The sequence below is a fragment of the Plecotus auritus genome, assembly GCF_963455305.1.
Source record: "Plecotus auritus genome assembly, chromosome: 12".
Classification (NCBI taxonomy): Eukaryota; Metazoa; Chordata; class Mammalia; order Chiroptera; family Vespertilionidae; genus Plecotus; species Plecotus auritus.
In genome coordinates this window covers 30,727,211-30,753,227 of record NC_137778.1, presented here as the reverse complement: position 1 = coordinate 30,753,227, position 26,017 = coordinate 30,727,211, and the positions used below count along the sequence as shown (strand labels likewise).

The 26,017-nt window shown below is 49.0% G+C and overlaps 2 protein-coding genes across 3 annotated transcripts; both read left to right on the top strand.

The window, feature by feature from the left end:
* Positions 1 to 298: 298 nt before the first annotated feature.
* SF3B4 (splicing factor 3b subunit 4) lies at positions 299 to 5,589 on the top strand. The gene is made up of 6 exons (XM_080647727.1): positions 299 to 830; positions 1,276 to 1,404; positions 1,660 to 2,202; positions 2,513 to 2,719; positions 4,625 to 4,798; positions 4,976 to 5,589. The coding sequence occupies exons 1-6, from the start codon at positions 797 to 799 to the stop codon at positions 5,161 to 5,163; spliced, it is 1,275 nt and encodes a 424-aa protein (XP_080503853.1). The 5' UTR covers positions 299 to 796; the 3' UTR covers positions 5,164 to 5,589.
* Positions 5,590 to 10,116: 4,527 nt separating this feature from the next.
* Positions 10,117 to 25,167, top strand: SV2A (synaptic vesicle glycoprotein 2A). Of its 2 annotated transcripts, none has more exons than XM_080648393.1 (13): positions 10,117 to 10,399; positions 15,031 to 15,973; positions 17,150 to 17,330; positions 18,162 to 18,313; positions 18,427 to 18,560; positions 19,150 to 19,239; positions 19,479 to 19,589; positions 19,775 to 19,863; positions 20,526 to 20,690; positions 20,901 to 21,034; positions 22,060 to 22,266; positions 22,764 to 22,923; positions 23,332 to 25,167. In XM_080648393.1, exons 2-13 carry the CDS (start codon positions 15,352 to 15,354, stop codon positions 23,513 to 23,515), a joined length of 2,229 nt encoding a protein of 742 aa, XP_080504519.1. In that variant the 5' UTR covers positions 10,117 to 10,399; positions 15,031 to 15,351; the 3' UTR covers positions 23,516 to 25,167. The 2 variants fall into 2 exon arrangements, with proteins under 2 accessions (XP_080504519.1, XP_080504518.1); XM_080648392.1 differs by lacking the exon at positions 10,117 to 10,399 and adding an exon at positions 10,839 to 10,983.
* Positions 25,168 to 26,017: the final 850 nt, after the last annotated feature.

Sequence of the window (26,017 nt, the reverse complement as noted above, 5' to 3'; positions counted from 1 at the left end):
GTGAGTGGGGTAGGTATAGGGTGGGTGTGACCCAAGAGAGAATTGCACTCACCAAATTATTGATAAGGAAATAAAGGATGGGTCAGGTGAGGCTCTGCAAACTTCACATGCAATTTGGAAAATTTTCTTTTCCGCGCCTCCCATTTAGGAACAGGTGGTGCAAAAGCATACCAAGAAGTGGTTGCTGGGGCCAGGAATGTTCCGGAGGTCGAAGCCTCTGGGTTTCAATGTCAACCACCCCTCAGCTTTGGTCACACTGCATCTGTAAGCCTCAGGTTCCCCGGAACCCCATAACCGCGAGGCGAGCTCAGACGTCACTTCAGCGCGACACTCTGCAATTCCTCCCTTGAAGGAGACAAAAAACGAACTCAAGCCCAGGTTGGCGCCGCGGGACAGAGTGGAGGGCTGCCTCTGTGCTGTCCTTGGGTGAGGGAGTTGCTCGGCACACCCTTCTCTGGGGAACAAAATATATGAAAAGTAAAGTTTTGTTCCTTTAGTTTTCAAATTTACATTTTGGAAACAGTGTGATCCTGCAACGTCTCACTCCGCCTTGAGCGGGTCTGGGCGTTTCCGTTCTGCCTCCCTCGCCCGTAGCGCTCGCGGTCACCTCAGCGCAAGCGGACTCCCACGCCGCACCTGGTAACAGCGGCTCCTAAGATGGCCGCGGTCGCTTCCGGCTCCTCCCACCGCCGCGGCCCGCCCACCCCCCTACGTCTGCCTTCGCCCCGGAAGTGGAAGTAGTGACTGAAGTCGGAGGGCGGAGTCGCTGCCTGGAGACGGCGGGAGCTCTTTCGCCATGGCGGCCGGGCCGATCTCCGAGCGGAACCAGGGTGATTGGAGGGAACAAGCCAGGAATGGGCTTAGGGGGTTGGGAGGCTCCACTATGGCCACCAGTGTTTCCGTCGGAGCGGGAGACTGGGCTTCCCCGGGGGGCGCGAGACCGGCCCGGTGCCTGCTGGGGGCGGGGAGGCCGAGTTCAGGCTAAGGCCTGTCGGTGTGATGCTTTCTATGTCCAATCTTCTGCCTTCCCACTGATAAAAAAGTTGTAAAGAGAATTTACAGCAGAACTCTAAGTTAGACTTAAGAAGGTTCTGTAGTTCCTTAGAAAGGGAGGTGTATGGGCTTAATCTAACGGGTCTTTTGTAGTTGTTTTCTTTTTGCTCCTCTACCCTGTCTCCACCCCCAATTACCCCGCTTGGTTTTCACCTTCATGTGCCTGTCATCTCTTTTCCTGTCAATTCATCTCCGCCCTAACCTCTTTCTCCCGTTGTCCAGATGCCACTGTGTACGTGGGCGGCCTGGACGAGAAGGTTAGCGAACCGCTGCTGTGGGAGCTCTTTCTCCAGGCCGGGCCAGTAGTTAACACCCACATGCCAAAGGACAGAGTCACTGGTCAGCACCAAGGTGAGTACGTGGCAAGAGGGGCATTTATGTTCTGAGGGGACAAACTGCTCTTTGAGAATCCCAGCAGTATTCACGACTGTTCTGGAATAAGCAACCTAAACATTTCTGTATCTTCAGTCTGTGCACAGTTTGTTTCTGGGACCGTTCTCCATTGAAGTGAGGTTATTCTTATTTTTGGTGTTTCAAAGGTGGATGAGTTATACCCCATTTTGCACCACTTTGCTTAAGTTAACCTCCTCTCTTCCACTTCTCCAGGCTATGGCTTTGTGGAATTCTTGAGTGAGGAAGATGCTGACTATGCTATTAAGATCATGAACATGATCAAACTCTATGGGAAGCCAATCCGGGTGAACAAAGCATCAGCTCACAACAAAAACCTGGATGTGGGGGCCAACATTTTCATTGGGAACCTGGACCCGGAGATTGATGAGAAGTTGCTTTATGATACTTTCAGCGCCTTTGGGGTCATTTTACAAACCCCCAAGATTATGCGGGACCCTGACACAGGCAACTCCAAAGGTTATGCCTTTATTAATTTTGCTTCGTTTGATGCTTCGGACGCAGCCATTGAAGCTATGAATGGGCAGTACCTCTGTAACCGCCCTATCACTGTGTCCTATGCCTTCAAGAAGGACTCCAAGGGTGAACGTCATGGCTCAGCAGCCGAACGACTTCTGGCAGCCCAGAACCCACTCTCCCAGGCTGATCGCCCTCATCAGCTGTTTGCAGATGCACCACCTCCACCCTCTGCCCCCAATCCTGTAGTATCATCATTGGGATCTGGGCTTCCTCCACCAGGTAAAGCTTTTGATTCAAAACATGTTTGTTTTGGGTTTGGTGGGTAGGGCAGGAAAAAGGAAAAAGAATAATAAAGGAGGACATTGAGTGTTGGGTGATGAGAGGAAGATTGAAGTGTGATGGTTGCGATGGGGACAAAAGTTGCTGTTTCTCCAGGAAGTTGAAGTTGTTTGTATCGGCTAACATTGCTTTTTTTAGAGAGCTGGGAGGAGGAGAAAAGGGCTCATCCTCCGTGGAGAGGCCACGCTGGAACAGGCTCGCTAAAGACATTCTCTCCTCATTATCATTAATTCTTCCATTTCCTCTATAGGCATGCCTCCTCCTGGCTCCTTCCCACCCCCAGTGCCGCCTCCTGGAGCCCTTCCACCGGGGATACCCCCAGCCATGCCCCCACCACCTATGCCTCCTGGGGCTGGAGGACATGGGCCCCCTTCAGCAGGAACCCCGGGGGCTGGACATCCTGGACACGGACACTCACATCCTCACCCATTTCCACCGGGTGGGATGCCCCATCCAGGTAGGTGTTCTTTGCTGGGAAAGGGAGGGATGAGCTTGAAAGAGGATCTCTATCACCACTTATGCTGCTGCCCTTTTTCCTTTAACAATAATAGTTCCAGAGCTAAACTTTCTTTCAGACATTATTTTATAAGAAGAAACACAAAATACTCTGTGTACTTTAACAACTACCACCCTGTCTCCATTTAAGTTTTTCTAAAGGGTATAACTATACTTGCTGTTTTTTGTTTCCTTAAGTTATACTTTCTCTGACTTTTACCCCAAAGCAGTGGCCTAATTGCCAAATATAGGGGACATTTGCCAAATACAGGGGACACTTCTGCTCCTTACCTAGTTTGACCTTTGTTCTTACTCAGAACTAGCCATGCCTTTTTAAAAAAAATTTCTTGAATTTATTGGAGCATTGGTTAATAAAATTATGTAAGTTTCAAGTGTACAATTCTGTAATACATCCCCTCACCATTTATTCCCCTTTACCCATTTCTACCTCCCTCCACCCCCCTTTCCTTCTGGTAATCACTATGCTGTTGTCTGTGTCTATGAGTTGTCCATGTCTTTTTGTTTGAAAATCTTATCTCTTGATTTCTCTGAATCTTTATCTTTCTGTCTCCTCAAGCTCAGCCACTTTAGTAGACTCTTTTTTTCTCTGTTTGTACCTGTGTAGTTTCATTACTTGCACACCGATGACTCCTGGATCTGTAGCTCTGATCCATGATTATTAACATTCTAGACACTGAATCCTGCTGCTGAATGGACAGCTCCACTTTTCTACCCTTCCCCTTCAACCCTATTCTTCCTCCAGTATTCTTTGTTTTCAGGTGCTTAATTCAGAAATCTTGGAGCTATGTTTTACTATTCTATCTGTGGCATCTGCCCTGACTGCCAGTGCCTGATTTCAGGCTCTTACACCCTTACTAGAGGCCTGATGCACAAAATTCGTGCAAGAGTAGGCCTTCGCAGCCCCAGCTGCCTCGTGGCCCCGCCCATTGGTCATTCTGCAGTCCAGTCTCATTAGCATGTTAGCTCTTTATTATATAGGATTCTTTCTTTTTTTTTTCTTTTGTTAATCCTCACTCAAGGGTATTTTTTCCATTGATTTTTAGAGAGTGTGGAAGGGAGAGAGGAGGGAGAAGGAAAGAGAGAGAGAAACATTGATTAGTTGCTGGCCACATGCATCCCTTGACTGGAATCAAAACCTTGGCCCTTTGGGTGCACATGCTGACAATCTAATTACTGATCCACACTGGTCAGGGCATCGTACCCTCATTATTTCACATCTCATTTATCGTAGGAACTTCCTTTTATTTTGACTCCAATTTTCTCTACCTTTGATAGTTTCAGAGTTATTTTTCTAAAACACATGTTTGTACATCCTTACTAAAAATTATTCTGTTGTTTCCTTTTATCTACAGAGAAATTCCAGACTCATTGCCCTAGCATTCTAGGCTTTTCTTGATCTGGCCCATGGTTAACGTAATTACTGATTCTCCTGGAACTTTGTTGCTTAACACACCTATGATTCTAATCTTTTCTGTTCTATTCCTACTCTGTCCATCTGAAAAATTCTTATTCATCCTTTAAAAATAGATCTTTGCTCAGATGGTATCTCTGCGACCTTTCCATATTCTGTCAATAGAGTAATTCAGCAGTCGTGAGGTCCAAAGGGTTGATGACCACTGGACTAATTCACTCCATTTGTCAAGTACTTCTGCAGCACTATTACAGTGCCTAAATCATGGAAAGAGCAAGTGAAGTGGGGGAGGAATCGCTTGGGTAGTCGGTTGGTTTGTACTGTTGGAATGCGTTCAAGGATGGGGCACTTTTTAATCAGCCTTATTTTCCATACTCTTCTGATGTCACTCCATTTTATCTGCCCTCTCTCTTGTGTATCTGTTTGTTCTCATAGGTATGTCTCAGATGCAGCTGGCCCACCATGGCCCTCATGGCTTAGGACACCCCCATGCTGGGCCCCCAGGATCTGGGGGGCAGCCCCCACCACGACCACCACCTGGTATGCCTCATCCCGGACCTCCTCCAATGGGCATGCCTCCCCGAGGGCCTCCGTTTGGATCTCCCATGGGTGAGTAGACTCTAGCCACCTCCTTCCTCCTCCTCATACATCATATTCTTGTGGCTTCCTTTGTCACACCCCTTCCCCCCTGCTCTTTCTTCTCCTTGTCCATTCTCTCCCTCATTCTCCCAGCATCAACTATCTCTTATTTCTTGCTTTTACTAACTTTTCTTTCTCTTCTTACAGGTCACCCAGGTCCTATGCCTCCCCATGGTATGCGTGGACCTCCTCCACTGATGCCCCCTCATGGATATACTGGCCCTCCACGACCCCCACCCTATGGCTACCAAAGGGGACCCCTCCCTCCACCCAGACCCACTCCCCGGCCTCCAGTTCCCCCTCGTGGCCCACTTCGAGGCCCCCTTCCTCAGTAATTTCTCTTTCTGTTTCCTCTTGTTTTATCTTCCCAATATATTTTCAATTCCTTGGACCAATCAGAGTTGCTGTAGTTTCCTGGGGTTAAGGCCTTGATCCCATTTTTTTTTAGGATTTTTTTTACTGATTTTTAGAGGGGAAGGGAGAGGAATAGAGGGAGAGAAACATTGATTGATGTGAGAGCAAAACATTGATTAGCTGCCTCCTGCATGCCCCCTACTGGGGATCAAGCCTGCAACTCGGGCATGTGCCCTGACCCAAAATACAGCCAGCAACCTTTCTGTGCAGGGGACGATGCCCAACCAACTGAGCCACACCGGCCAGGGCCTATAGGCCTTTTTTAAAAGTAATTTTTTTTAACAGTATGTTGGTCCTTAAGTGTTTTTGCAGATGTACAGAGAAAATAAAGCTAAATTCCTTGTTTATTCTTTGTGGTGTTTTCCTTGACAAAGTAACTTTTTTGTAAGAAGAGGTGTCTGTTTATTGGGAGAAAAATGATAATGTAGGAGTGAGGGTGTTTATTCCACATTTAAAGACTTATTTTGTAATGTGCTGCTGTAATTGTTGGACCACTGTGCACTATGGCAATTGTTTCCTTATGTCAAGCTTATACAGTTAGTTTATAGGATGGAGACTCAGTATCAATGGCATAGGGTTATTAAGTGAGAACAGAAGTAAAGTTACTGGAGATATGCTGGCAAACTAGGAAGTAACATGCACAAAGTGATTCATCATAGTACTATTTATAATAACTAGATTGGAAACAACTCATATCCATCAGTAAGGGACTGATTGAATAAACTGGTAAATTCACACAATAGAGTACTGAGCTGAGTAGAAAGTATGCGCAAGATGCTACATACTGTTGTGAAAAGATCTCCAGGATATAGAGTGAAGACAGTAAACAGAACAATGCGTAGTGTGCCACTTTACCCATCTTAGGGGTGGTACATAAAGAATACATTTGTTTATATTTTAAAAATGTAAGGATAAACCAAAAACTAGTGGAAGTTGATACAACTAGCAGACGAGAAGGAGAGATGGAGGAAAGCTAGATTTCTCTAAACTTATCTACGCTAATGTGGTTTTCTTTGGAACGATATACTGCAAAACAAAGTTGGAATTGGGACATAGGAACTCAGTAAATCTTCACTGACTTCTTTATCACCAGACATCCTGGATAAGGGATTTGTGTCTTCCTATTTTTTTCTCAGTCCGTCCAAATCTGATTTACATCACATTTGAATCTACTCAAAGACAGTAACTAGACTAAATCCAATGGCTTTTTTTCTCTCTTTCTGTTCTTTGCCACGTTTAATTTGGTTGTATCACCCCCTTCTCGAAGCTGTCAGCTATTGGTTTTGACTTACGTAACCATAAACTTTCCTAAACTCTAGGCAAGAAAAGGTGAGCCTGGCCCTCTTGCTCTTTGTATCATTCTCTGACTGACATTTTTATGGTACCTACACGGACTGTGCTGGGCAGTGGAGGATGTGGAGATGAGCAAGGCGATTCTGCTGTTAATCATTACCAAGGGTTACAGACTGACATTTATTATTACGCAATAAAACATTTTGAGAGCAGGCTGGGGGCGGCCTAGAAGGGGTCAATGGAAGGAAAAGGGGACATATATAATATTTTGAAACCATAACGATTTAAAAATACATATTTTGAGAGCACAGGGAAGGCTAAGAAAAAACTTCCTGGGAAAAAATGATACTTGAATGTTGGGTGTTGAAGGCAAGATGAGGTCAGAGCCAGTTTAGGAGCTCCCACCGATCATTGCTTCTCCGCTCTTTCACATCATAGCACAGAGCCATTTGAAACAGCATACTGAGGGCAAGGGACATGGCTGCTTCAGGCTGGAGGCAGTTGGCTCAGGAATTCTAGCTGTCCCAGGCTCTGCTGAGAAGCCCAAAGTGCTGAGGGAATTAATATCTGCACACATTGCCAAAACACTGGTTGGGAAGCTGTTGTCCATGACGGGAAGCCACAGGAGGGATTTAAGCAAGGGAGTGGTGGATTTGTGTTTCAGAACCATGGTAGCATATGAGATATGAAGTAGATATGAGAGATGAAGACCCGGGCAAGTATCAACTGAAGTATCAGGCAATAATTCAAGTGAGAGATGAAGTCGTAACTGAGGGCTGTAGCAGGAGCTGGGATGAAGACAAAGAAATACATTGGGGCCCTAACCGGTTTGGCTCGGTGGATAGGGTGTTGGCCTGCAGACTGAAGGGTCCCAAGTTCGATTCCGGTCTAGGACATGTACCTTGGTTGCGGGCACATCCCCAGTAGGGGGTGTGCAGGTGGCAGCTGATCCATGTTTCTCTCTCATCGATGTTTCAAACTCTCTATCCCTCTATCTTCCTCTCTGTAAAAAATTCAAAATATATTTTTAAAAAAAGAAATACATTGGGGAGGTATTTAAACGGCAAAATAGTGGGTCTTGGAGTTAGAATGGACATAGTGAATGACGGGGACAGTGGAATCAAGGGTGAGAGTATGCAGCAGGAGGAATTTGGGGCCAGGATGGAAATGGTAACAACTATTTTCTCTATTTCTGTAGATTAATTTGCTTTTTCTTGAACTTTATATAAATGGAATCATATAGTATGTACTCTTTATGGTCTGGCTTCTTTTGTTCATTATTTGTGAGCTCTTTTTATGTCGTTTTATATAATAGTTCAGTCTTTTAAAAATTTGTTACATAACATCCCTTTCAATGACTATACCACTATTAGTTTACCCAAGTTTAACCATTTTCTGCTTAACAGTTGAAGTTTTTTAATATTACAAGTAAAGCTGCTATGAAAATACTTATACTTGTCTTTTTGTGGGACATATGCACTCATTTCTTTGCTGGATCAGACCTGATTTGTTTTTAGAGGATCACCTGACTGCTGAGAATAAGTTTCAGGGGAGCAAGATTGGAAGCAGGGAAACCGTTACGAGGCTGTTGTAGTAGCTATAGACAGATGGTGATGGCTTAGACTAGGGAGGAAGTGATGGAGCTGGTGAGAAGTGGTGGATTCAGAATATACTTTGAAGGCAGGGCTGACAAGACCTGCTGACGTAGAGATGAGAGAAAGAGAAAGAAGATAACTAACTTCATGCCTTTTTTTTTGGCCTGAGCACCTTAGTGAAGAGGCAATCCAGGAAGACCTGGATCAGAAGTTTATTTAAGGATCTGTGAAGTCTGAGATGCTTAATAGATATCTATGTGGTGATGTTGGATTGACAGATGGAGATTTTGAGTTTGGGCCTGAGGGAAAGATCTGGACTAGAGATGTAAATATGGGAATCATCCGTGTATAGACAGCAGTTAAGTCATGAGACTACCTGAGGTGACCAAGGAGAAGAGAGTAGGTGGGAGGTCCCAGGACTGAGCCCCTCAGAACTCTAATGTTAATGGACCCAGCAAAGGGAACTGAAGAAATAGCTGGTGAGGTGCATGGGGTCATGGTGCCTGGAAAAAACAATGAAGTCTTTCCTCAGACATTAAAAAGAAAAATATAAGCTTTCTCTCTAGAAGTATAAGATTTCTATTTTAGCAAGTAATGGATCAGTGGAGAGTATGCAAAATCACCTTAAAGAGAAGAAATGGCTCCCTGCCAGCAGTACTTGGCTATACCCTAATTGAAAATATTAGCATACGTAAACAAAGAATGTGTCAGCCTTGGAAAAAGGTCAGCAATCGAAGCCTGAAGCCTCGAAGCCTCGTAAAGGGAGAGTCCTTGAGGCCCACATGGGCACAGCTGTTCCAAGTACCATCCTGGAAAGAGTGCTTTAGCCAACAGTTGGAGTAGCCAGGCTGCCCATAACATAGAGATGGGGGTGGAGAATTGTAGCCAAGAAGAGTTTTCTGAACCCATTGGCACCACTCCTTACTAGGGATGGCCAGATGCCATTAAAGATACAAATACTCCTGTTCAGTTATGTCATTGTGCATTTACACATAGACACTATGATTCTGATTTAGCTTAAAGGAGAGAATGTGCTGGATGTGCAGGCATGAGTTTTCATTCAGTCTGAGTGACAGTTAAATTTCTCATGGCCAATTAATATGTATGTATTATGGCTTTATATTTCATTAAATTATAAACTATGAGTATTTCCCAGATGTAGCCTTAGAGTCTTCGAAACCCAGGCCCACATCCCTATCAGTGGTAAATTTAACATCATAAATGCCACCTGTGAGGTCTCTTGGGACATAGTTCTGCCAGTCCTCTCCAAGTATCATATCCCAGCATCAAGAAACCTCCATGTTTAGCAAAGCAGAATCACACAGTGTTAGATCCGAAAGGGATCTGATGCAGCATCTCATCCAAGCCCCCCATTTTTCCGCTGAGAAAACTGAGTTTCAGGGAGGCATAGAACTTGACCAAAGCCCAGAGCTTGTTAGAAATGGTAACCCTCACCCTAGCTGGTTTGGCTCAGTGAAAAGAGTGTCAGCCTGTGGACTGAAGGGTCCCGGGTTCGATTCTGGTCAAGGGCACATGCCTGGGTTGCAGGCTGGATCCCCAGCAGGGGGCGTGCAGGAGGCAGCCAATCAATGATTCTCTCTCATCATTGATGTTTCTCTCTCTCCCTTCTTTTCTGAAATCAATAAAAAAATATTTTAAAAGAAGAAATGATAACCCAGGTCAGAGCCCCTGGTCAGTGCTCTGCCCAGAATATCCTCAGGCCTTTCCTTGGATAGGTAGGCACTTCCTGCATGTACATCCCCAAACCACCACATAGCCCCTCACCCCTGGAGCTGGATGGTCACTGAGTGGTATGTCTTGGGTCTCTGAACCCAGGTTATTGGTACAGGGACAAAGGAACGATGAAAGGAAATAACTGGAATCAATGCCCTGTTTCCTGCCCTGGAAGCAGGTAGGTGTGTGTGTGTGTGTGTGTGTGTGTGTGTGTGTGTGAGAGAGAGAGAGAGAGAGAGAGAGAGAGAGAGAGAGAGAGAGAGAGAGAAGCAAGTGGGGAAGAGTGCTGAGGGAGTACCTTTTGGAGTCATTGGAGCCAATGAACAGAAGGGGAGCTGCCCAGTTGGTCAGGCCTGTGAGCCCAGCTTCTCCAGTACTCACCTCCGCGGCTAGACCTGAATGGAGGATGGGGAGGTCTACGTGTAAATTAATAGTCTGGACTGTTTCTGGAAAGGGACGGCGGGGACCCAGGAGTCTCTGCCTGCTCAGGATGGAAACCACTCCTTGTTATTCCTGCGTTCTCTAAAATGGCCAGGTAAATTTGAAGTCTGAGCACTCCGCCTTGGGGAGAGGGTTGTGGGAAAGGATTCTGGCTGGGAGCAGTGGAGAAGGGGAAAGGAGGTACTTTGAAGGCAGTGAGAACCCCTAAAGCATGTGGGTCCTGCCATTCTGGGGCTGGGGCACTGAGAGGGGGGCTGCTGCCTCATTCACCACCTGCCGTTCGTTCAGTCTTCCCACCGGTCTCCCTGAGATCACTATTTCTTCCCTTAGTTTCTTTCATCCTTTACTAGGAAGAGGTTGGGAAGGGTTTTGTGTCATCTCCAGCTGTTCCCGTGACAACCCCCCTGTCCTTCATCATTTCTCCCTGGTTCCTTGAGTCCTTCCCCATCCCTTTTCCTTCGCCCCCCCCCCCCCAGCAATGGTCTCTCCCGATGCTGGGAGGCACTGGGGCGGGGGGGGGGGGGGATGAGGGTGGAGGCGGGGCCGGAGAGTGTGGGGGGGCAGGTCTGCATTGCCGCTTCCCCGGGTACCGGAGCAGTCGCTGCTGCCGCCAGCCCCGCGCCCGGCCGGGACCCCTACCCTCACCCGGGATTCCCTTACCCGGGGGACCTAGCCCAGGTGAGACCCCTCCTCTCAGCCTCTCACCTCCACCCCGCCCGGGGCAGAAGCATCCTTGCCTTGCAGCCATTTTACCCACCTATGCTTTGCTGATGGGGAGGGTGACCATCCCCGCTTTAGGGGGAGGGATTGGTACTGGCTTGAATGGACATTTATTTCAGTTGCTGTGCTGATTATAATATATATGGAGAGAGAGGGAGGGAGAGGGAGAGAGGGGGAGAGAGAGAGAGAGAATGTTTTTCTTTACTCCCCTCCTCCCCTCCTCAGATATTGACAGGGTGGGGGGTTGTTAGGTGGAATAGGGTTCCCTCAAACTCCAATCCCCTCTCACCTTGGCGACTACCCCCCCCCCCCTCAGTGATTGATAAATGACCTTGGCTGAGGCCAGAGAATGGATGCTGCCTCAGTCTGCTCGCCTGGACTTAATGGGGGGGGGGGGGGGGGCAGTGGAGGAAGGGCAGGTGAAGGAGGGAGGGAAGGGGGATGGAAAATGGAAATACTGGATAGGTAGAGATGGTAAACTACCAGGGTTGGGGTGTGGGTGGCTGGTCTGGAGGCAGTTGCTTGCAGGTGGGGGGGGGGTGGGAAGGGGTACTGAGTGATGATGGGCACTGGTCCAACAGCAGGACCAAGGGTGAGGGGAGGCGTTGAGAATCGGTTCAGTCAATTCTAGGGGCTCCTCCCTTACAGCAGAGCAGAGGTGGGATGGGGGGGGGGGTCGCCACAAATGCTGGTAGAGAAGGTCTCTGAGCCTGTGCCTGTGCCTGTGCCTGTGCTTGTACAGAGGTCCCTTCCTTCGTCCCTGCCTCTTGGCCCTCCGTATTCCAACGTGTGCATTCTCAGCTGACACCCTCTTCCCCCTCAGAAATGTGGCTGCTCCATCTTCCTGGGGTAGGATGTAGGGAGGGGAGGTGCAGCCTTGGCTATCCTGGGGGCTGAGGCTCAGTCCCCCAGCTGTAACAGGGAGGGGTGCTCCAGTACCTCCTCCCTCATGGTACCCGTGCCCTCCTCCCCCCCCCCCCCCCGTGGATGTTTTGATAAGTGACTGCTTCTTAATGACCTTGTCACCTGGGCTAGGGTGGACTGGGGAATCAAGGTGGCTTTGAAAGTCAGTCAGGTGCTTTAATGGGGAGGGAGGTGGCTTCTGGCCCCTCCTCTTATCCAGGGATGAGTGAGTTATCCTGAAAGGCAGCCTTTGCTCAGGAGTCCCAGTCCCCCACTCCTCTGCCAAGAATGTCATTTTTCCAGTCAGGTGAAGCCAGCCAACCTCAAAGGGCTGTGTAACCCTGAATCTTGTCTTCTTTAGCCTCCACCTCTCCAAGTCTTGTCTGTCTCCCACAGGCTTAGCCACCCTGTGCTGCTGTTGGAGCTAAAAATAGCATCACTTTCTCACCAGCACAAAGAATTTGTCTTCTTTCTCTCCTGACCTCCTGGGCTTGTTGGCCCTGGGGAGCTGGCTGTTGAGCCATTTCATATCCTGCTGTGGCTCCAGGGGCCTTCTCTACCCTAAATGTACCCTCAGGGGTAAATAGTGTTACAGACATTGGGTATGGCTCCTGGTGGGCCCATCTGCCTCCTTCAGGGTTTGCGGGGGAGGTGGGGGGGGGGGGCGGAGATCCTAGCTGGGAAAGAAAGAAGAGGAAAGCAAGTTGCCATGCAGTGAGGGGATTCCACAGTTCCCTCTCTTTCATAGGGGATGGTTTGGACCCTGATCCACAAAGAAATAAAGGTGGCATAGGGGTCACTGGTTCTGGTCATGGTGGTCCACTGCTCACATCTGTCCTTGAGGGGTTAAGGCTCTGCTTGCCAGTGCTTCTCTCTGAACCACATAGCACTACTTACCCCTTCTCCCTGTGTGTGTGTGAGAGACATTTAATGAAGGCCTTGGATGGGTGGGATGGGAGCAAAAGGAAGTAGGATATTTTAGGGGAATGATCTCTGGTGAGAATCTAGTCCTGCTTCCTCTGCTTTATAAAGGAAGTAGGGGTTCTCCCATGTCTCCCTCTGGAGGATGTATTTTTTGGGGGGGAGGCTGAAGGCCCCCTTCCATACCAGCCTCCTACGCAATGCGGTATTTGTGGACTCCTTTTCCCTAGACTACTGGAGGAGGGACAGAAAGAATTAAGGGGGATTAAGAGGGGAGGCCCTGGAGCAATGAGATGCTACTACTAGAGACTTTATTTATTCTTTAAATATATATTTATTGATTTCAGAGAGGAAGGGAGAGGGAGAGAGAGATAGAAACATCAATGATGAGATAGAATCATTGATCGGCTGCCTCCTGCATGCCCCCTAATAGGGATCAAGCCTGAGACCCAGGCATGTGCCCTTGACTGGAATCGAACACGGGACCCTTCAGTCCAAAGACTGATGCTCTATACACTGAGCCAAACCAGCTAGAGCTACTACAGACTTTAGACCTCCCATGTTGGAAGTGTATGCTTGATCAGTCTCCTTCATTCCCACCCCACCAGTGATAATATCCTGAAGGAAGGTGACAGCAGCCAGTCATTACCTCTTTCTTAGCTTTTGATCTGCCCTCTTCTCCAAGGCCTCGGGTTCTAGGTCTCCCTTTTTTCGAGTTTCCCTTTGTTTGTCTAGCTGGAGACAGTGTGGGCCAAGCTGCTGGAATTAGTTTGAACACAGACAGGTCTTGGGATTGTTTTGGGAGGGCACTGGACAACAGCACCTAAGTGCGACCCCCTGCTGTTTCCTGCTTTGTTCCCATTTTTCAATCTAATAGGAAGGAAATTAATATTTATAGGATATCTATTGTGAGATTAAGTTCTCACACGGACTTGGAGAAATAGAGATGATTATCCCCAGTTTAAATATAGAGACACTGAGGCTTAGGGAAGTTAAGTAACCTGCCCAAAATTGACTAGTTAAGTAAATAGAAGACTTGGGATTTCAACTTTGGTCACATAACTTTGTGTACTTTGTGCTGAAACAGCTTTTTCCTGCCAGTTTCCCTTTCTGCTGCTCACCCTCAAGAGCATTTTCTGTGGTCTTAGGAGTAGAGGGCATCTCACTATATCGTTATTGCCACAAAGAGTAATAACTAATATTTCTTCATCACTTTTTACAGTGCCAGGTACTATGGTAAGGAGCTTATGTGCTTTTTTTTTTTTTTACTTTTGTGCATTATGTTACTTAATCCTTATTTTTCCCTGAGAAGAAACGAAGGCATGGATGTTCCGAGACCTGCCCGTGGTCATTTAGCTAGTTAAGTGCTGAAGCAGGAAGTCAAACCCAAGTCTGGAAGCTGAGCTTTCACTCACAGGGCTATGTTGGGAGGAGACCTCTCCTTGGGAGGTGCATAAACATGGAACCCGAGGGGAGGACTTTGAAGCTCCACCTTCAGGTGCCCTCAGTGTGCTAAGGCAACAGGTCGGAGGATTTGGTGCTCCTTCTACACGTTCTCCCAAAGCTCTGACCTCAGAGCAGGCTAGAGCAGGGAATTCTGGTTTCTCGTATTTCCTGTTTTATTCTTTGCAGGTTGGTGGTAAAGGAAGGGGTTTGATCTCGATGGGGGGTGGAGGGTCAGAAGAGCTCTGTCAAGGGTCCTCAGACTTTTTAAACAGGGGGCCAGTTCACTGTCCCTCAGACTATTGGAGGGCCGGACTATAGTTTAAAAAAAAACAACTATGAACAAATTCCTATGCGCACTGCGGGCCCAGGGCGAGTCGGCTGCTAAGCAGGACAGGCAGCGGCACCCGGATAAACGTCCTTGGCGGGCCACATGTGGCCCGCGGGCTGTAGTTTGAGGACGCCTGGTGTAGGTGATTGTTACTGGGGGGCAAATCCCATGGATCTAGTCTCCAAGGTCAAAGTAAGAGGGTTTATACTGAATGACCTGCAGTTGGTCCCAGTAGTCAATCCTTCTTATCGAATGCGAGCTTGAAGCAAGGAGGCTATCTCTGTCCCACATGGTGCAGGTGGGGCTCTGGGTTGACAAGAGTTCTGTATTGGACTTCTTCTTTTTTTTTTTTTTTTTTACCATCTTAAGCCTTACAACCTCTTTCTTCTCCTTCTTATTATTTCTAGATATCCAGAGGTGCCTGGAAGAGAAGTAGGCGGCTTTTCCTGAGTTATCCTGGCTCCCCAGCTTAGCACCCTCAAGCTGGCTTCCCCTCTCCTTCTCATTCCCCTACTTCCCCTCTCCCTTCCCTATGTACCCAACTGAGCTGGGTGTAGGCCACACCTCTCCTCCCTCTTTTCTTCTCCTAGACATTCATTGGCCAGGTCCCATTCTGTGCCCAAAGATACTTGAACACACTTCATCAGAGTAACTGGGAGAAGGGTCTTTCTGACTCCACATTCTTGAGCAAAAGCTGAATAAGGAGCAGGGAGTGGGGGAGACCTGTCATGGAAGAGGGCTTCAGAGACCGGGCAGCTTTCATCCGTGGGGCCAAGGACATTGCCAAGGAAGTCAAGAAGCATGCAGCTAAGAAGGTGGTGAAGGGCCTGGACAGAGTCCAGGACGAATATTCCCGCAGATCCTACTCCCGCTTTGAGGAGGAGGATGATGACGATGACCTCCCTGCTCCAGCTGATGGCTATTACCGTGGGGAAGGGGCCCAGGAGGAGGAGGAAGGTGGCGTCTCCAGTGATGCCACAGAGGGCCACGATGAGGATGATGAGATCTATGAGGGGGAATATCAGGGCATCCCCCGGGCAGAGTCTGGGGGCAAAGGCGAGCAGATGGCAGATGGAGCACCCCTGGCTGGAGTGAGGGGAGGCTTGGGTGATGGGGAGGGCCCGCCTGGGGGCCGGGGGGAGGCACAGCGGCGGAAAGATCGGGAAGAACTGGCCCAGCAGTATGAAACCATCCTCCGGGAGTGTGGCCATGGCCGCTTCCAGTGGACACTCTACTTCGTGCTTGGTCTGGCGCTGATGGCTGATGGTGTTGAGGTCTTTGTGGTGGGCTTCGTGCTGCCCAGCGCTGAGAAAGACATGTGCCTGTCTGACTCCAACAAAGGCATGCTGGGTAAGACACATTGGGGGCGCTCCAGCCCCCATTCTGCTCCAAGCTCTGTAAATAACCCATGCTCCTGAGAACTCCTGTCCTCCCTAGGACCCTGCTCTCAAAATGTCTCCAGAGAGCTCAGGGTTCCTCTGCACTTTCCCCTTGCACACACCCTCCCCGGGTGCTTGGGTCACAGTGAGGTTGTTTGTGCAGGGGGGCCTGGGGCTTGGGCTGGTGGTTGGGAGGTGGCCATAGTGGGAGGGACCCTATTTAATGTTTCTTCAGAGCCTCTCCTCTTGCTCTCCTGCTCCCTTTCCCTGATTGCGGCAACAAGAAGTCAGTATTCAAACTCCCTAGGTGGTATGGGAAGGATCAGTTTGGGGTGGTGGGAGTAGGGGAAGAATCCTAGGCCTGCCTCCAGCCAGAGAAGCTCTTGGCCAGCCTTGGGAGTCAGGGGCCAGTGAGTGGTCCTTCTTAATGGGGACCCTGAGGAAGGAAACTCCCAGATTCACTCAGAAAGGATCTCCGTCTTGCTCTGCCACCAAGTTACCATGAGATATTGGGCAGGTTCCTTTTTCCCTGGGGCTCTGCTTAGGCATGGGTAAAATGTAGAGTTTGGAGTAGATGGTTTTTAAGATCGATTCCAATTCTGAATTTGTGAATGAAGAAACAGTTTTAGGACCAGATGTATTGGAATTATAAGGATTTTGTGGGGAGGATTTGCTGGGTGGAGTAAAGGACTGGAGCTCTTTTCCCAAGGGAACATGAGAGAGACCTCCTGCTACTTTGAGGGCCTCAAGGCAGAGAGGATGGAGGGGTTCCTGGGTGGGTTTAGGAATTCATTCCTCATTCCAGGCAAGCCAGAGATGGGGGTCTTGTGTGTCTGTGTGATGGCAAGGAGAGAGAAGTAAGAGTGAGCAAGAGAGAGAGTGAGAGGGAGAGAAAAGAGAATTCTGGGTTTCTCCTATATCTGTATTCCTGCCTTTGAACCACTGGCCTGCAGAGATGGCCTTCCCATCTTTGCTTCCACAATTCATCTTCTCTCACCTGCTCTCACCTCTGGGTAGAATTAGCTTTTAGAAGACCTTGGAGTCCTTGATCTATTCGGCTGCAGTTCCAGATCATTTAATGTTCAGTGAATGGAAAAATTGAGTGGGTCTATAGACTCATACCCTTCCTGCCTCTTCCTCCTTCCAGGCCTCATCGTCTACCTGGGCATGATGGTGGGAGCCTTCCTCTGGGGCGGTCTGGCTGATCGGCTGGGTCGGAGACAGTGTCTGCTCATCTCTCTCTCAGTCAACAGCGTCTTCGCCTTTTTCTCATCTTTTGTTCAGGGTTATGGCACTTTCCTCTTCTGCCGCCTCCTTTCTGGGGTTGGGTGAGTGTCCACCTCCTAAGCCCCTGGAGGGCAGGACTGTGCTGTGGTCACTGTTATATCTCTGGGGCCCAGCACAGTGCCAGGCACACCAGATGCACTTGAAGTATGTATGAGTTGAATGAATGGATTCCTTTCTCCTCCCACCATCTTCAGGCCAGCTTCTCCCTGTCCAGGACCTGTCTACTGCCTGTCCAGAATGCCATTCCATGTCTGTTCCATTCCTGAGCCGTCCACCCCACCCTTTAGTTCCATTCTGAGCCTGACTCCCTGAAGAGGCTTAGTGGTCTCATCCTCACATGTGGTTATCTGTGGACCCTTGAGTTATTCCCTTCCCAGAGCCTACATATTTCCTGCATTTGACAACCTGAACTCTGAAACCTTGACCCATCCTGCTCCTTCACTTCTACCTGCATGTACTTGCTGCTTGTTTCTAAGCTATTTTCTGGTCTGCTCCCTCAAACCTGCTCTCAGACTTTTCTTTGCCCTTTTTTTTTTTCGGGGGGGGGGGGACTTTCCCTTTTTCTGTAATTATCTTCCCTTCCTTTCAACTCTGTAGTATCTTCAAGATTCAATGTTTGTCCTTTCCTTTTTCCTGAGACCTGCTGGCCTTCCACCTGCTGGCCTCCCACCTATCCTGCTGCTTTGTTCCCAGGGTCCCAAGGATGCGTGCTTGATGGATAGTGGTGAGGGAGTTTGTAGGGCTCTGGGTGTGAGAAGGAGTCTCTTTAGAAGGGTCTGGACGATGAAAAGGACTGGGTGATCCAGAGCACTGGGGCAGGAGATGAAGAATAGGGCCATTTTCCAATGCTGAATTCTTGCAATGCCCTCCAGGATTGGAGGGTCCATCCCCATTGTCTTCTCCTATTTCTCGGAGTTCCTGGCCCAGGAGAAACGTGGGGAGCATTTGAGCTGGCTCTGCATGTTTTGGATGATTGGTGGAGTATACGCAGCTGCTATGGCCTGGGCCATCATCCCCCACTATGGTGAGCAGCCCGCAGGGAATGCACCCCAATTGTCTCCCTCCTCTCCTGTGCTCCCTGTGGTGGGAACCCCCAGCCAGTGGCCTCTCTGCTGAATCTATGATTGTCCCTGCCAGGGTGGAGTTTCCAGATGGGGTCTGCTTACCAGTTTCACAGCTGGAGGGTCTTTGTCCTCGTCTGCGCCTTTCCTTCTGTGTTTGCCATCGGGGCTCTGACCACACAGCCTGAGAGTCCCCGCTTCTTCCTGGAGGTGACTGGGCTGGGGCTGGGTTGGGGGTAGGGCAGCAGGGGCTTCTTTGTTCAAACACCACTGTGGGTTTGGTTTGATCCTATATAGCTGCCTTCCTTCCTCATAGGGTCCATACTCTGTTGGATTTTATCTTACTTCCTCTAGAAGGGTTCTGTGGGAGGAGAAGCCAGGGGACCTGTTCAACCATGAGTGGTTTAATTTTAAACCACTGACTCACAGCTCCAGAAAAGTTCAATCCCCCCCTGCCCCCCACCTTCCCCAGTTCTCCCCTCCAACTATATCTTGGTCCAACAGGTTTAGGACTGTCTGACTACATGCTTGCCCATCATCATCATTTGCTTGTTTTGTTTTCTTTTTTACCATTGTACCAAGGGATCCCTAGGACCTATGCGTGTATCTATCTCCTGACTCCCCCCACTCTTGCCCAAGTCTGATTATATCTTGCTTGGGGATCCGCCCATAGGTCAGGGGTTGGGGGTGGGGACGTTTTTGTGTTCTATGACTCCAGAAGCCAGGTTGGAAGGAGGGGGGTCTACAACCGAGGGCCAGGGAGGGGCTAACCTGGATACGGGGATTCTGTCGGCTCTAGAATGGGAAGCATGATGAGGCCTGGATGGTGCTGAAGCAAGTTCATGACACCAACATGCGAGCCAAGGGACATCCTGAGCGAGTCTTCTCAGTAAGCCACAGTCCTACCCTTTAGTCCTCCAAGCTGCTGCACCCCAACCCCCACCTGGCCCCTCTCTGGATACCCCAACCTTCCTAGGCATCTCTGACAACACTCTCTCTCAATGACATCTCTTAGGGTACCCTATCCACCCCTTCCTCCCATTTAGATAGTGTGGGAGAAACTGAGACACCTGGAAGGAATTGGGAAATGCAGACTAGGTGACTGCTCACTCCTTCTCTCGACCCCAGGTAACCCACATTAAGACGATTCATCAGGAGGATGAGTTGATTGAAATCCAGTCAGACACAGGGACCTGGTACCAGCGCTGGGGGGTCCGGGCATCGAACCTGGGGGGGCAGGTAATAAGGGGTTGTATGGTGGAGAAAGAGAGAGAAGGAAGTGGGAGGAGTGGAGAGGAAGGCAGGGCTTGAGACTGTGTGGGGTGATAGGTAAACTGAAGGGAGGCGGTAGGGTAGAGACATGGGGGTATGGGGGTGTTAGAAGTCAGTGCGGCCACTGTCTGACTTAGTTCTATTTCGCTTAGGTTTGGGGGAATTTCCTCTCCTGTTTTGGTCCAGAATATCGACGCATCACTCTGATGATGATGGGTGTGTGGTTCACCATGTCCTTCAGGTGAGAAGGTGGGTGGGGTAGACGGTATGTAGTGGATGTGATGGTGTGTGGGTTGGGAGAGAGGTGGAGAAAATGGAAATGAAGGGGGCAAATAATGAGGCAGGGTGCTGTTCAGATTCCCTCTGATCCTCCACCTTGCTCCTCTACGCCATTCATTAATACAACAAACTTGTACTGTAGGCTGAACAGTGTTAAGTTTCTATTCTGTGTCAGGTGCTGTGCTGGGCTGAAATAAATGTAGGCCCAGTCCTCACGGAGTTTACATCCTGGGCAGGGAGCTAGACAAAACTAGCATAAGGCAGTGTGATGAGTACCACATGGGGGTGAGGGTGGGGGTGGGGGAAAGTACAGGATGTTCTGGGAGCACAGGAGAGGGGTTTCCCAGCCCAGATCTGAGTGCTGAAGGATGAATGGGAGTTAGGCTGAGGGTGGGTGAGGGAGGATGTTCTAGGCAGAGGGAAGAGCAAATGCCTGAAAGAAAAGAGCTTGGTGGGTGGGTTAGAAGAACCACTACAATTGGGGAAGGGAGGAGTGGTGAGAGGTAAGACTGGAGAGGTGAGCAAGGTCCTGACATGGGCTGATCCTCCATTTCCCCCCTCATTCTGGACTGCCTGGCTCCAATCCCTGAGCCCTGTCTGATTCCATCGCCCTTGACTCTTCAGTTACTATGGCCTGACTGTCTGGTTTCCCGACATGATCCGCCATCTCCAGGCGGTGGACTACGCAGCCCGCACCAAAGTGTTCCCTGGGGAGCGTGTAGAGCATGTGACTTTTAACTTCACCCTGGAGAATCAGATCCACCGAGGGGGACAGTACTTCAATGACAAGTATGTGGGGACCTTTATACTGCACTCTTCTCTTGTCCCTCTTCCCCTTGTCTCTTTTATGAATCTGGGAGTTTTGAGACATGTATTTTTGGGCAAAGATCTGGGGTTTCTTCTCAATGCCTCAGCTTCCCATTACCTCACTAAGGGAATGAGCCTTGGAGGAGGGGATGAGGAGGAGGGGAAGTGCCTCTCACCATCCTGGTCTTCCAGGTTCATTGGGCTGCGTCTGAAGTCAGTGACCTTTGAGGATTCCCTGTTTGAGGAGTGTTATTTCGAGGATGTCACATCCAGCAACACATTTTTCCGCAACTGCACATTCATCAACACTGTGTTCTATAACACTGGTAAGGTGGAGTGGCCGGGGGCTGTCAGACCAAAGGGTTGGGTGCACTCGAGGAGGGGTCCCTCGCTCAGGGTTCTCCAGCTGAGCTCTCTGGAGCCTTGAAGGAAGGATGGGGCACATTAACTACCACCAATAATTCCAAAACGCTAACGGAAATTGAACATTTTCCTGTGATAGTTAGACTATATGACAAAAATATCAAGTTTCTTTGCCTTTGCCTGGAATTAAAACAATTCAATGTGGTGGTAATAATGCACTTTTGAAGAGGGCAAAAATCATTCAAAACAGGGTCCTTGGGAAAAATAAAAATGAAAGAGGTATTTGGTGAGGAAAAGGTTGGAAATTATTGCATCAGTCCATTTCTTTAACAGCGATTCTCAAACTGTATGCCCATGAAATGCTGGAATTGTTAGACTGGGTTTCCCACCTCTGACTGGAGTACTGGGTGAGCTTTTCCCACTTTGCAGGAAAAGATAATGAATAGGACTTTCAATGGTCTTAAATTTTTTTTTTTTTTCCAGTATTCTTTGCCACGGCTAATAGCAAGGCGGACAAAAAGAATCAATAGGAAGCAGATTATTTTTTCATTTTTATTTTCTATAAGAGAACATTTATTTGGAAAATCACAGAGGTAGAAGAAATAATTACTAGAAGAAATGGGCTTAGGAAACAAGTTACAGAGGCAAAGGAAGGGCCCTGGAGCTTAGACGTGAGGAAGGTAAAGGTGATGTGCCTGAGGGGGAAGGGAGAGAGGAGAGGGAAAAGGCTATGTAGAAGGGGAAGCCAATTATTGATTAAAAAACTTGGAAACAGTCACACTGTTTCATGTAATAGACTATGGACATTTTCTGCTATAAAGATTTCTAAAAAAAACAAAAAGATTTCTAGCTCCTTTGGTGATGTTATTTGATGTTTTGCACTAAGTGCTAAACTCCACAAAGGCAGAGCCCGAGCCTGAGCCATAGCACTAGCAGCCTCCTCCTCCCATTTGACATGACTGCCTGCCTGTCTTGGCCCTCACCCCAGACCTGTTTGAGTACAAGTTTGTGAACAGCCATCTGGTGAACAGCACCTTCCTGCACAACAAGGAGGGCTGCCCGTTGGATGTGACAGGGACGGGCGAAGGTGCCTACATGGTGTACTTCGTCAGCTTCTTGGGAACGCTGGCTGTGCTTCCTGGGAATATTGTGTCTGCCCTGCTCATGGACAAGATTGGCAGGCTCCGAATGCTTGGTAAGGGGGAGAGGCTGGGTGGTGGTGTGAGAACTGATTCGGGTGCTGGGGGGAGAAGAGACTGTCAACAGGCTTCTCACCTTAGCGTGTGGAAGAGCTTAGCCAGAGAAGGTTCTCTCTTATGTCTTCTGTTTGGGGGGTGGCTGCAGGGTGGGGTGGGGCCCGGCCCGTAAGCTTCTCCAGTGAGTAAAGGAGGTAGACGGGATAGCAAGTGCACAGGCTTTGAGGTTATAGGTTTTGAATCTCAGCTCCACCACCTACCTTGGGCAAGTTCCCTAACCTCTATGGAAAATGGGATGATGACAGAACCTGCTTCATAGGATTTTTATTAAGAAGAAAATGGTAAGGGAGGCTGGGAATGAATGAAAAGCCTTCCTTTGGGTACCTTGGAAGAAGTCTCATCTTGGGCTGCACTCAACGCCAGTTGATGGGACAAGGTGGGTAATGGATGGGTTCCACTGTGGCCAGGCTCACACTGCTCTCCTTTCCGGTTCCAGCTGGCTCCAGTGTGATGTCCTGCATCTCCTGCTTCTTCCTGTCTTTTGGGAACAGTGAGTCAGCTATGATCGCTCTGCTCTGCCTTTTTGGGGGGGTCAGCATCGCATCCTGGAACGCGCTGGACGTGTTGACTGTTGAACTCTACCCCTCGGACAAGAGGTAGTTGGAATGTGGTGGGGGCAGGACAGCAGTTTGAGGGCATAGAAGGTGGGGGAGAAGTGGGGTGAGGAAGAGGGGCTGAATGGGAAAAGCATCTTTAGGGGTAAAATGATATACATTTCCATTGAGTTTCTCCTCTAAGAGCTGGTTAGCTTTGAATTCACTCCTTGAAATCTTAACTATTAACCTAATTTTCCGTCTCCTTACCCCTTGCCTCCCCACTTACCTGTATTCCCTGATGTGCATCCCTTACCTGACCTCTGTCCTTCCTCTCCCTCTTGGACATTGCCTGCCATCTCTCCTTTACTTCCTCATACCTGCTCTTCCCCCACAAACCCTCCCTGCCTCTTTCTTTGTCTCCCTCCTGGTCTGGCCCATTCTGTGCTGCACTGGGGGACCCCTGAACAGGACCACAGCCTTCGGCTTCCTGAATGCCCTGTGTAAGCTGGCCGCGGTGCTGGGGATCAGCATCTTCACGTCCTTTGTGGGAATCACCAAGGCTGCCCCCATCCTCTTTGCCTCTGCTGCCCTTGCCCTTGGTAGCTCTCTGGCCCTGAAGCTGCCTGAGACCCGGGGGCAGGTGCTGCAGTGAGGGGCTCTCTGGGACTTTGGGGGTGGCAGGCACACTGTGAGACCAACTTCTTCCCTTCCCCTGCCCTGCCATCCTGGTCCCGAGCCCTCACTCCCCATGCCCATGTGTGGTGTCTTAGCCTTGTGTGTGCGTGCGTGTGCATGTGTGTGATCCCGTGGGCAAACACTATAGGGAAGGCTCCTTCATCCCAGTTTTGGGATGCAGCTCCACTCCCCACCTCCTACCACCCTTGACTTTGCACAAGAGAAGGCTTGGCCCCATTCTTCTCCCCAGTGTTAGTGAGGGGGAGGGGGTCTTTGCTCTTCTTAGCTCCAGGGTCTCCAGAACAGGCTTCCTGCCTTCCCCCTCATTCCCTCTGCCTGTGCCCTGGTGAAATCATGGACGTGTGGTTATGCTGTGGGCTGCGGCTTGGTGTAGACCACGGACCAAAAGAACTTGAACTTAAGAGTCAGAAGGGCCTCGAGTGCTCTCTCATGCCTCCTTGTTGGATGCTGGGGGAGTAGCAATAAACCTCAGACCCCTAGCCTCTACTTCCCCCTCAACGTAGGCTATAAGTAAGAAGCCTGAATTTTATGAAATTAGCTTTCTGATTCTTATTTATTTATATATTAAGTTCTGAAGCAGCTCAGCAGGACTGTGTGTGTGTGTGTGACTGCGTGTGTACACTATGTGTGTGTATGTGCCATGGGGTGGGGTGTCACTATACTGTCCTACAATACAAGCCAAGGGTAATTTCAGCAGACACACACAACCCTGCCTTCCTTAGCACCTCCCCTAATCTTGTTTCTGTGCCAGGCCTGGGAGGAAGGAGCCCTAGGCCAGGCTGGGATGAGTACCAGTCCAGGGAGATCTGAGGATACCTTCCTTCCTTCAAGAAGCACAGGCCGCCTCTGGAGTGAGAGGCTCCTCACTATAGCACAGATTGTTACAGCACAGCTGCCCTGCCACCCCCAACCTGTCCCCTCAGTCGGGGATCAGGGGAGGGAAGAAAACCTGGCATAAGGTCAAACCAGCAGATCAAAAAGCACAAGGAACTGGGGCAGGGGCAGGAAGCAGGGGCCTGCCCAGCAACTCCTCTCAAGTGGAAAGAGGTTGGGTAGCAAGCCAGGGACCCCCTAATGAAGGGACCAGAGCCTCAGTTTCCCCATCTCAGCCCTTCCACACAATAGCCCCTGTAGGTTAAGCTGCCCCTGCCCCACCCCACTTTGTGTGGCTGCTTTTTTTGGTGCCCCCTCCCCACCAGTGTAGCTGTGACGTGTTGTAGTTTTTAGCTGTTTGTAAAATGTTAAAAGGAAAAAAGTGAAAACAACAACAAAAAAAGAAAATCCAAACTCATCCTTCTCATGCTGCATCTGGTGCCCCCACCTCTATGGCCACTCCCCCCATTTTGTAACACTGAATGAGGTGGTGACTGTTTAACTCTTTGTGCTCAAAGGACTGCCTTCTCCTCCAGTGCCCAGTGTACGAGTGTGTGCCCTTTCTTCACCCTTCACTTGCTGGATGCAGCCCTCTCTCCTGCACCCCCTGGAGGGACCCATCCATCTCCCTTGTTCTCCTGGGGAACCCTAAACCCAACTCTATTGATGTGAAAAATAAGATGAAAAATATTGATGAAAAATAAAAAGAAAACAACCAATCCTTAAAATCCAAAATGACTATGCCTGCTTCTTTGCCTCTCTGTTCTGCCTGCTGGAAGGGAAGATGGTGAGATGGGAGAAGTCCTCTCTCCAAAGTGAAAGCCGGAATAACATGAGGTATCACACTGGTTTCCTCAATTGGCCTCTCTAGTCTGAGTTTCCCATTTCTGCAGATGGAGGGCCCTCTCCGTCTCCCAGATGTGAAGACTTGGGGTAATGTCCTACAACTCAATAGCAATAAAATAAAATAAAATAAAATAAAAATAAATTAATATCCTGACTTAAAAAATGGGCTTAGGACTTGAACAAATATTTCTCCAAAGAAGACATACGAATGGCCAACAGGTCTATGAAAAAATGCTCAATGTAAATAATCATCAGGAAAATGAAAATCAAAACCACCAGATAACAGCTCATACCTATCAGATGGCTATTACCAAAAACTCCCCCAAAGACAGAAAGTGTTGGCAAAGATGTGGAAAAATTGGAATCCTTGCACATTTTTGGTGGTGATGCAAACTGGTGCTGCTACGGAAAAAATTAAAAATAGAACTACCATATAATGCAGCAATCCCACGTCAGGGTACTTAACTGAAAGAATTGAAATCAGAACCCTGGAGCACTATTTACAACGGCTAGGATGTGGAAACGACCTAAACGCCCACGAACAGATCAGTGGATAAAGAAAATGCGAGATATGCATCCTGTGTTGTCCAATTGGTCCCTGCCCACTCTAGTTTCTGTGCCTTTGTGGGGGCTCTTCCCCTTGCCTGCAACTCCTTTCCTTTCCTTTCCGTGCTTTTCTTTAAATATCCAACTAAGTCACTTCCCCCACGAAGCCCTCCCTAACTACCCTGGGCGTCAG

Bases quoted from the DNA above. Each gene is read 5' to 3' on its own strand.
- SF3B4 (XM_080647727.1), top strand. From the start codon at position 797: ATGGCGGCCGGGCCGATCTCCGAGCGGAACCAGG. The intron at 2,203-2,512 runs GTAAAGCTTTTG...TTTCCTCTATAG, and splicing joins ATCTGGGCTTCCTCCACCAG to GCATGCCTCCTCCTGGCTCC. The intron at 2,720-4,624 runs GTAGGTGTTCTT...TTGTTCTCATAG, and splicing joins GGGTGGGATGCCCCATCCAG to GTATGTCTCAGATGCAGCTG.
- SV2A (XM_080648393.1), top strand. From the start codon at position 15,352: ATGGAAGAGGGCTTCAGAGACCGGGCAGCTTTCATCCGTGGGGCCAAG. The intron at 19,864-20,525 runs GTGAGAAGGTGG...TTGACTCTTCAG, and splicing joins TGGTTCACCATGTCCTTCAG to TTACTATGGCCTGACTGTCT. The intron at 20,691-20,900 runs GTATGTGGGGAC...CTGGTCTTCCAG, and splicing joins GGACAGTACTTCAATGACAA to GTTCATTGGGCTGCGTCTGA.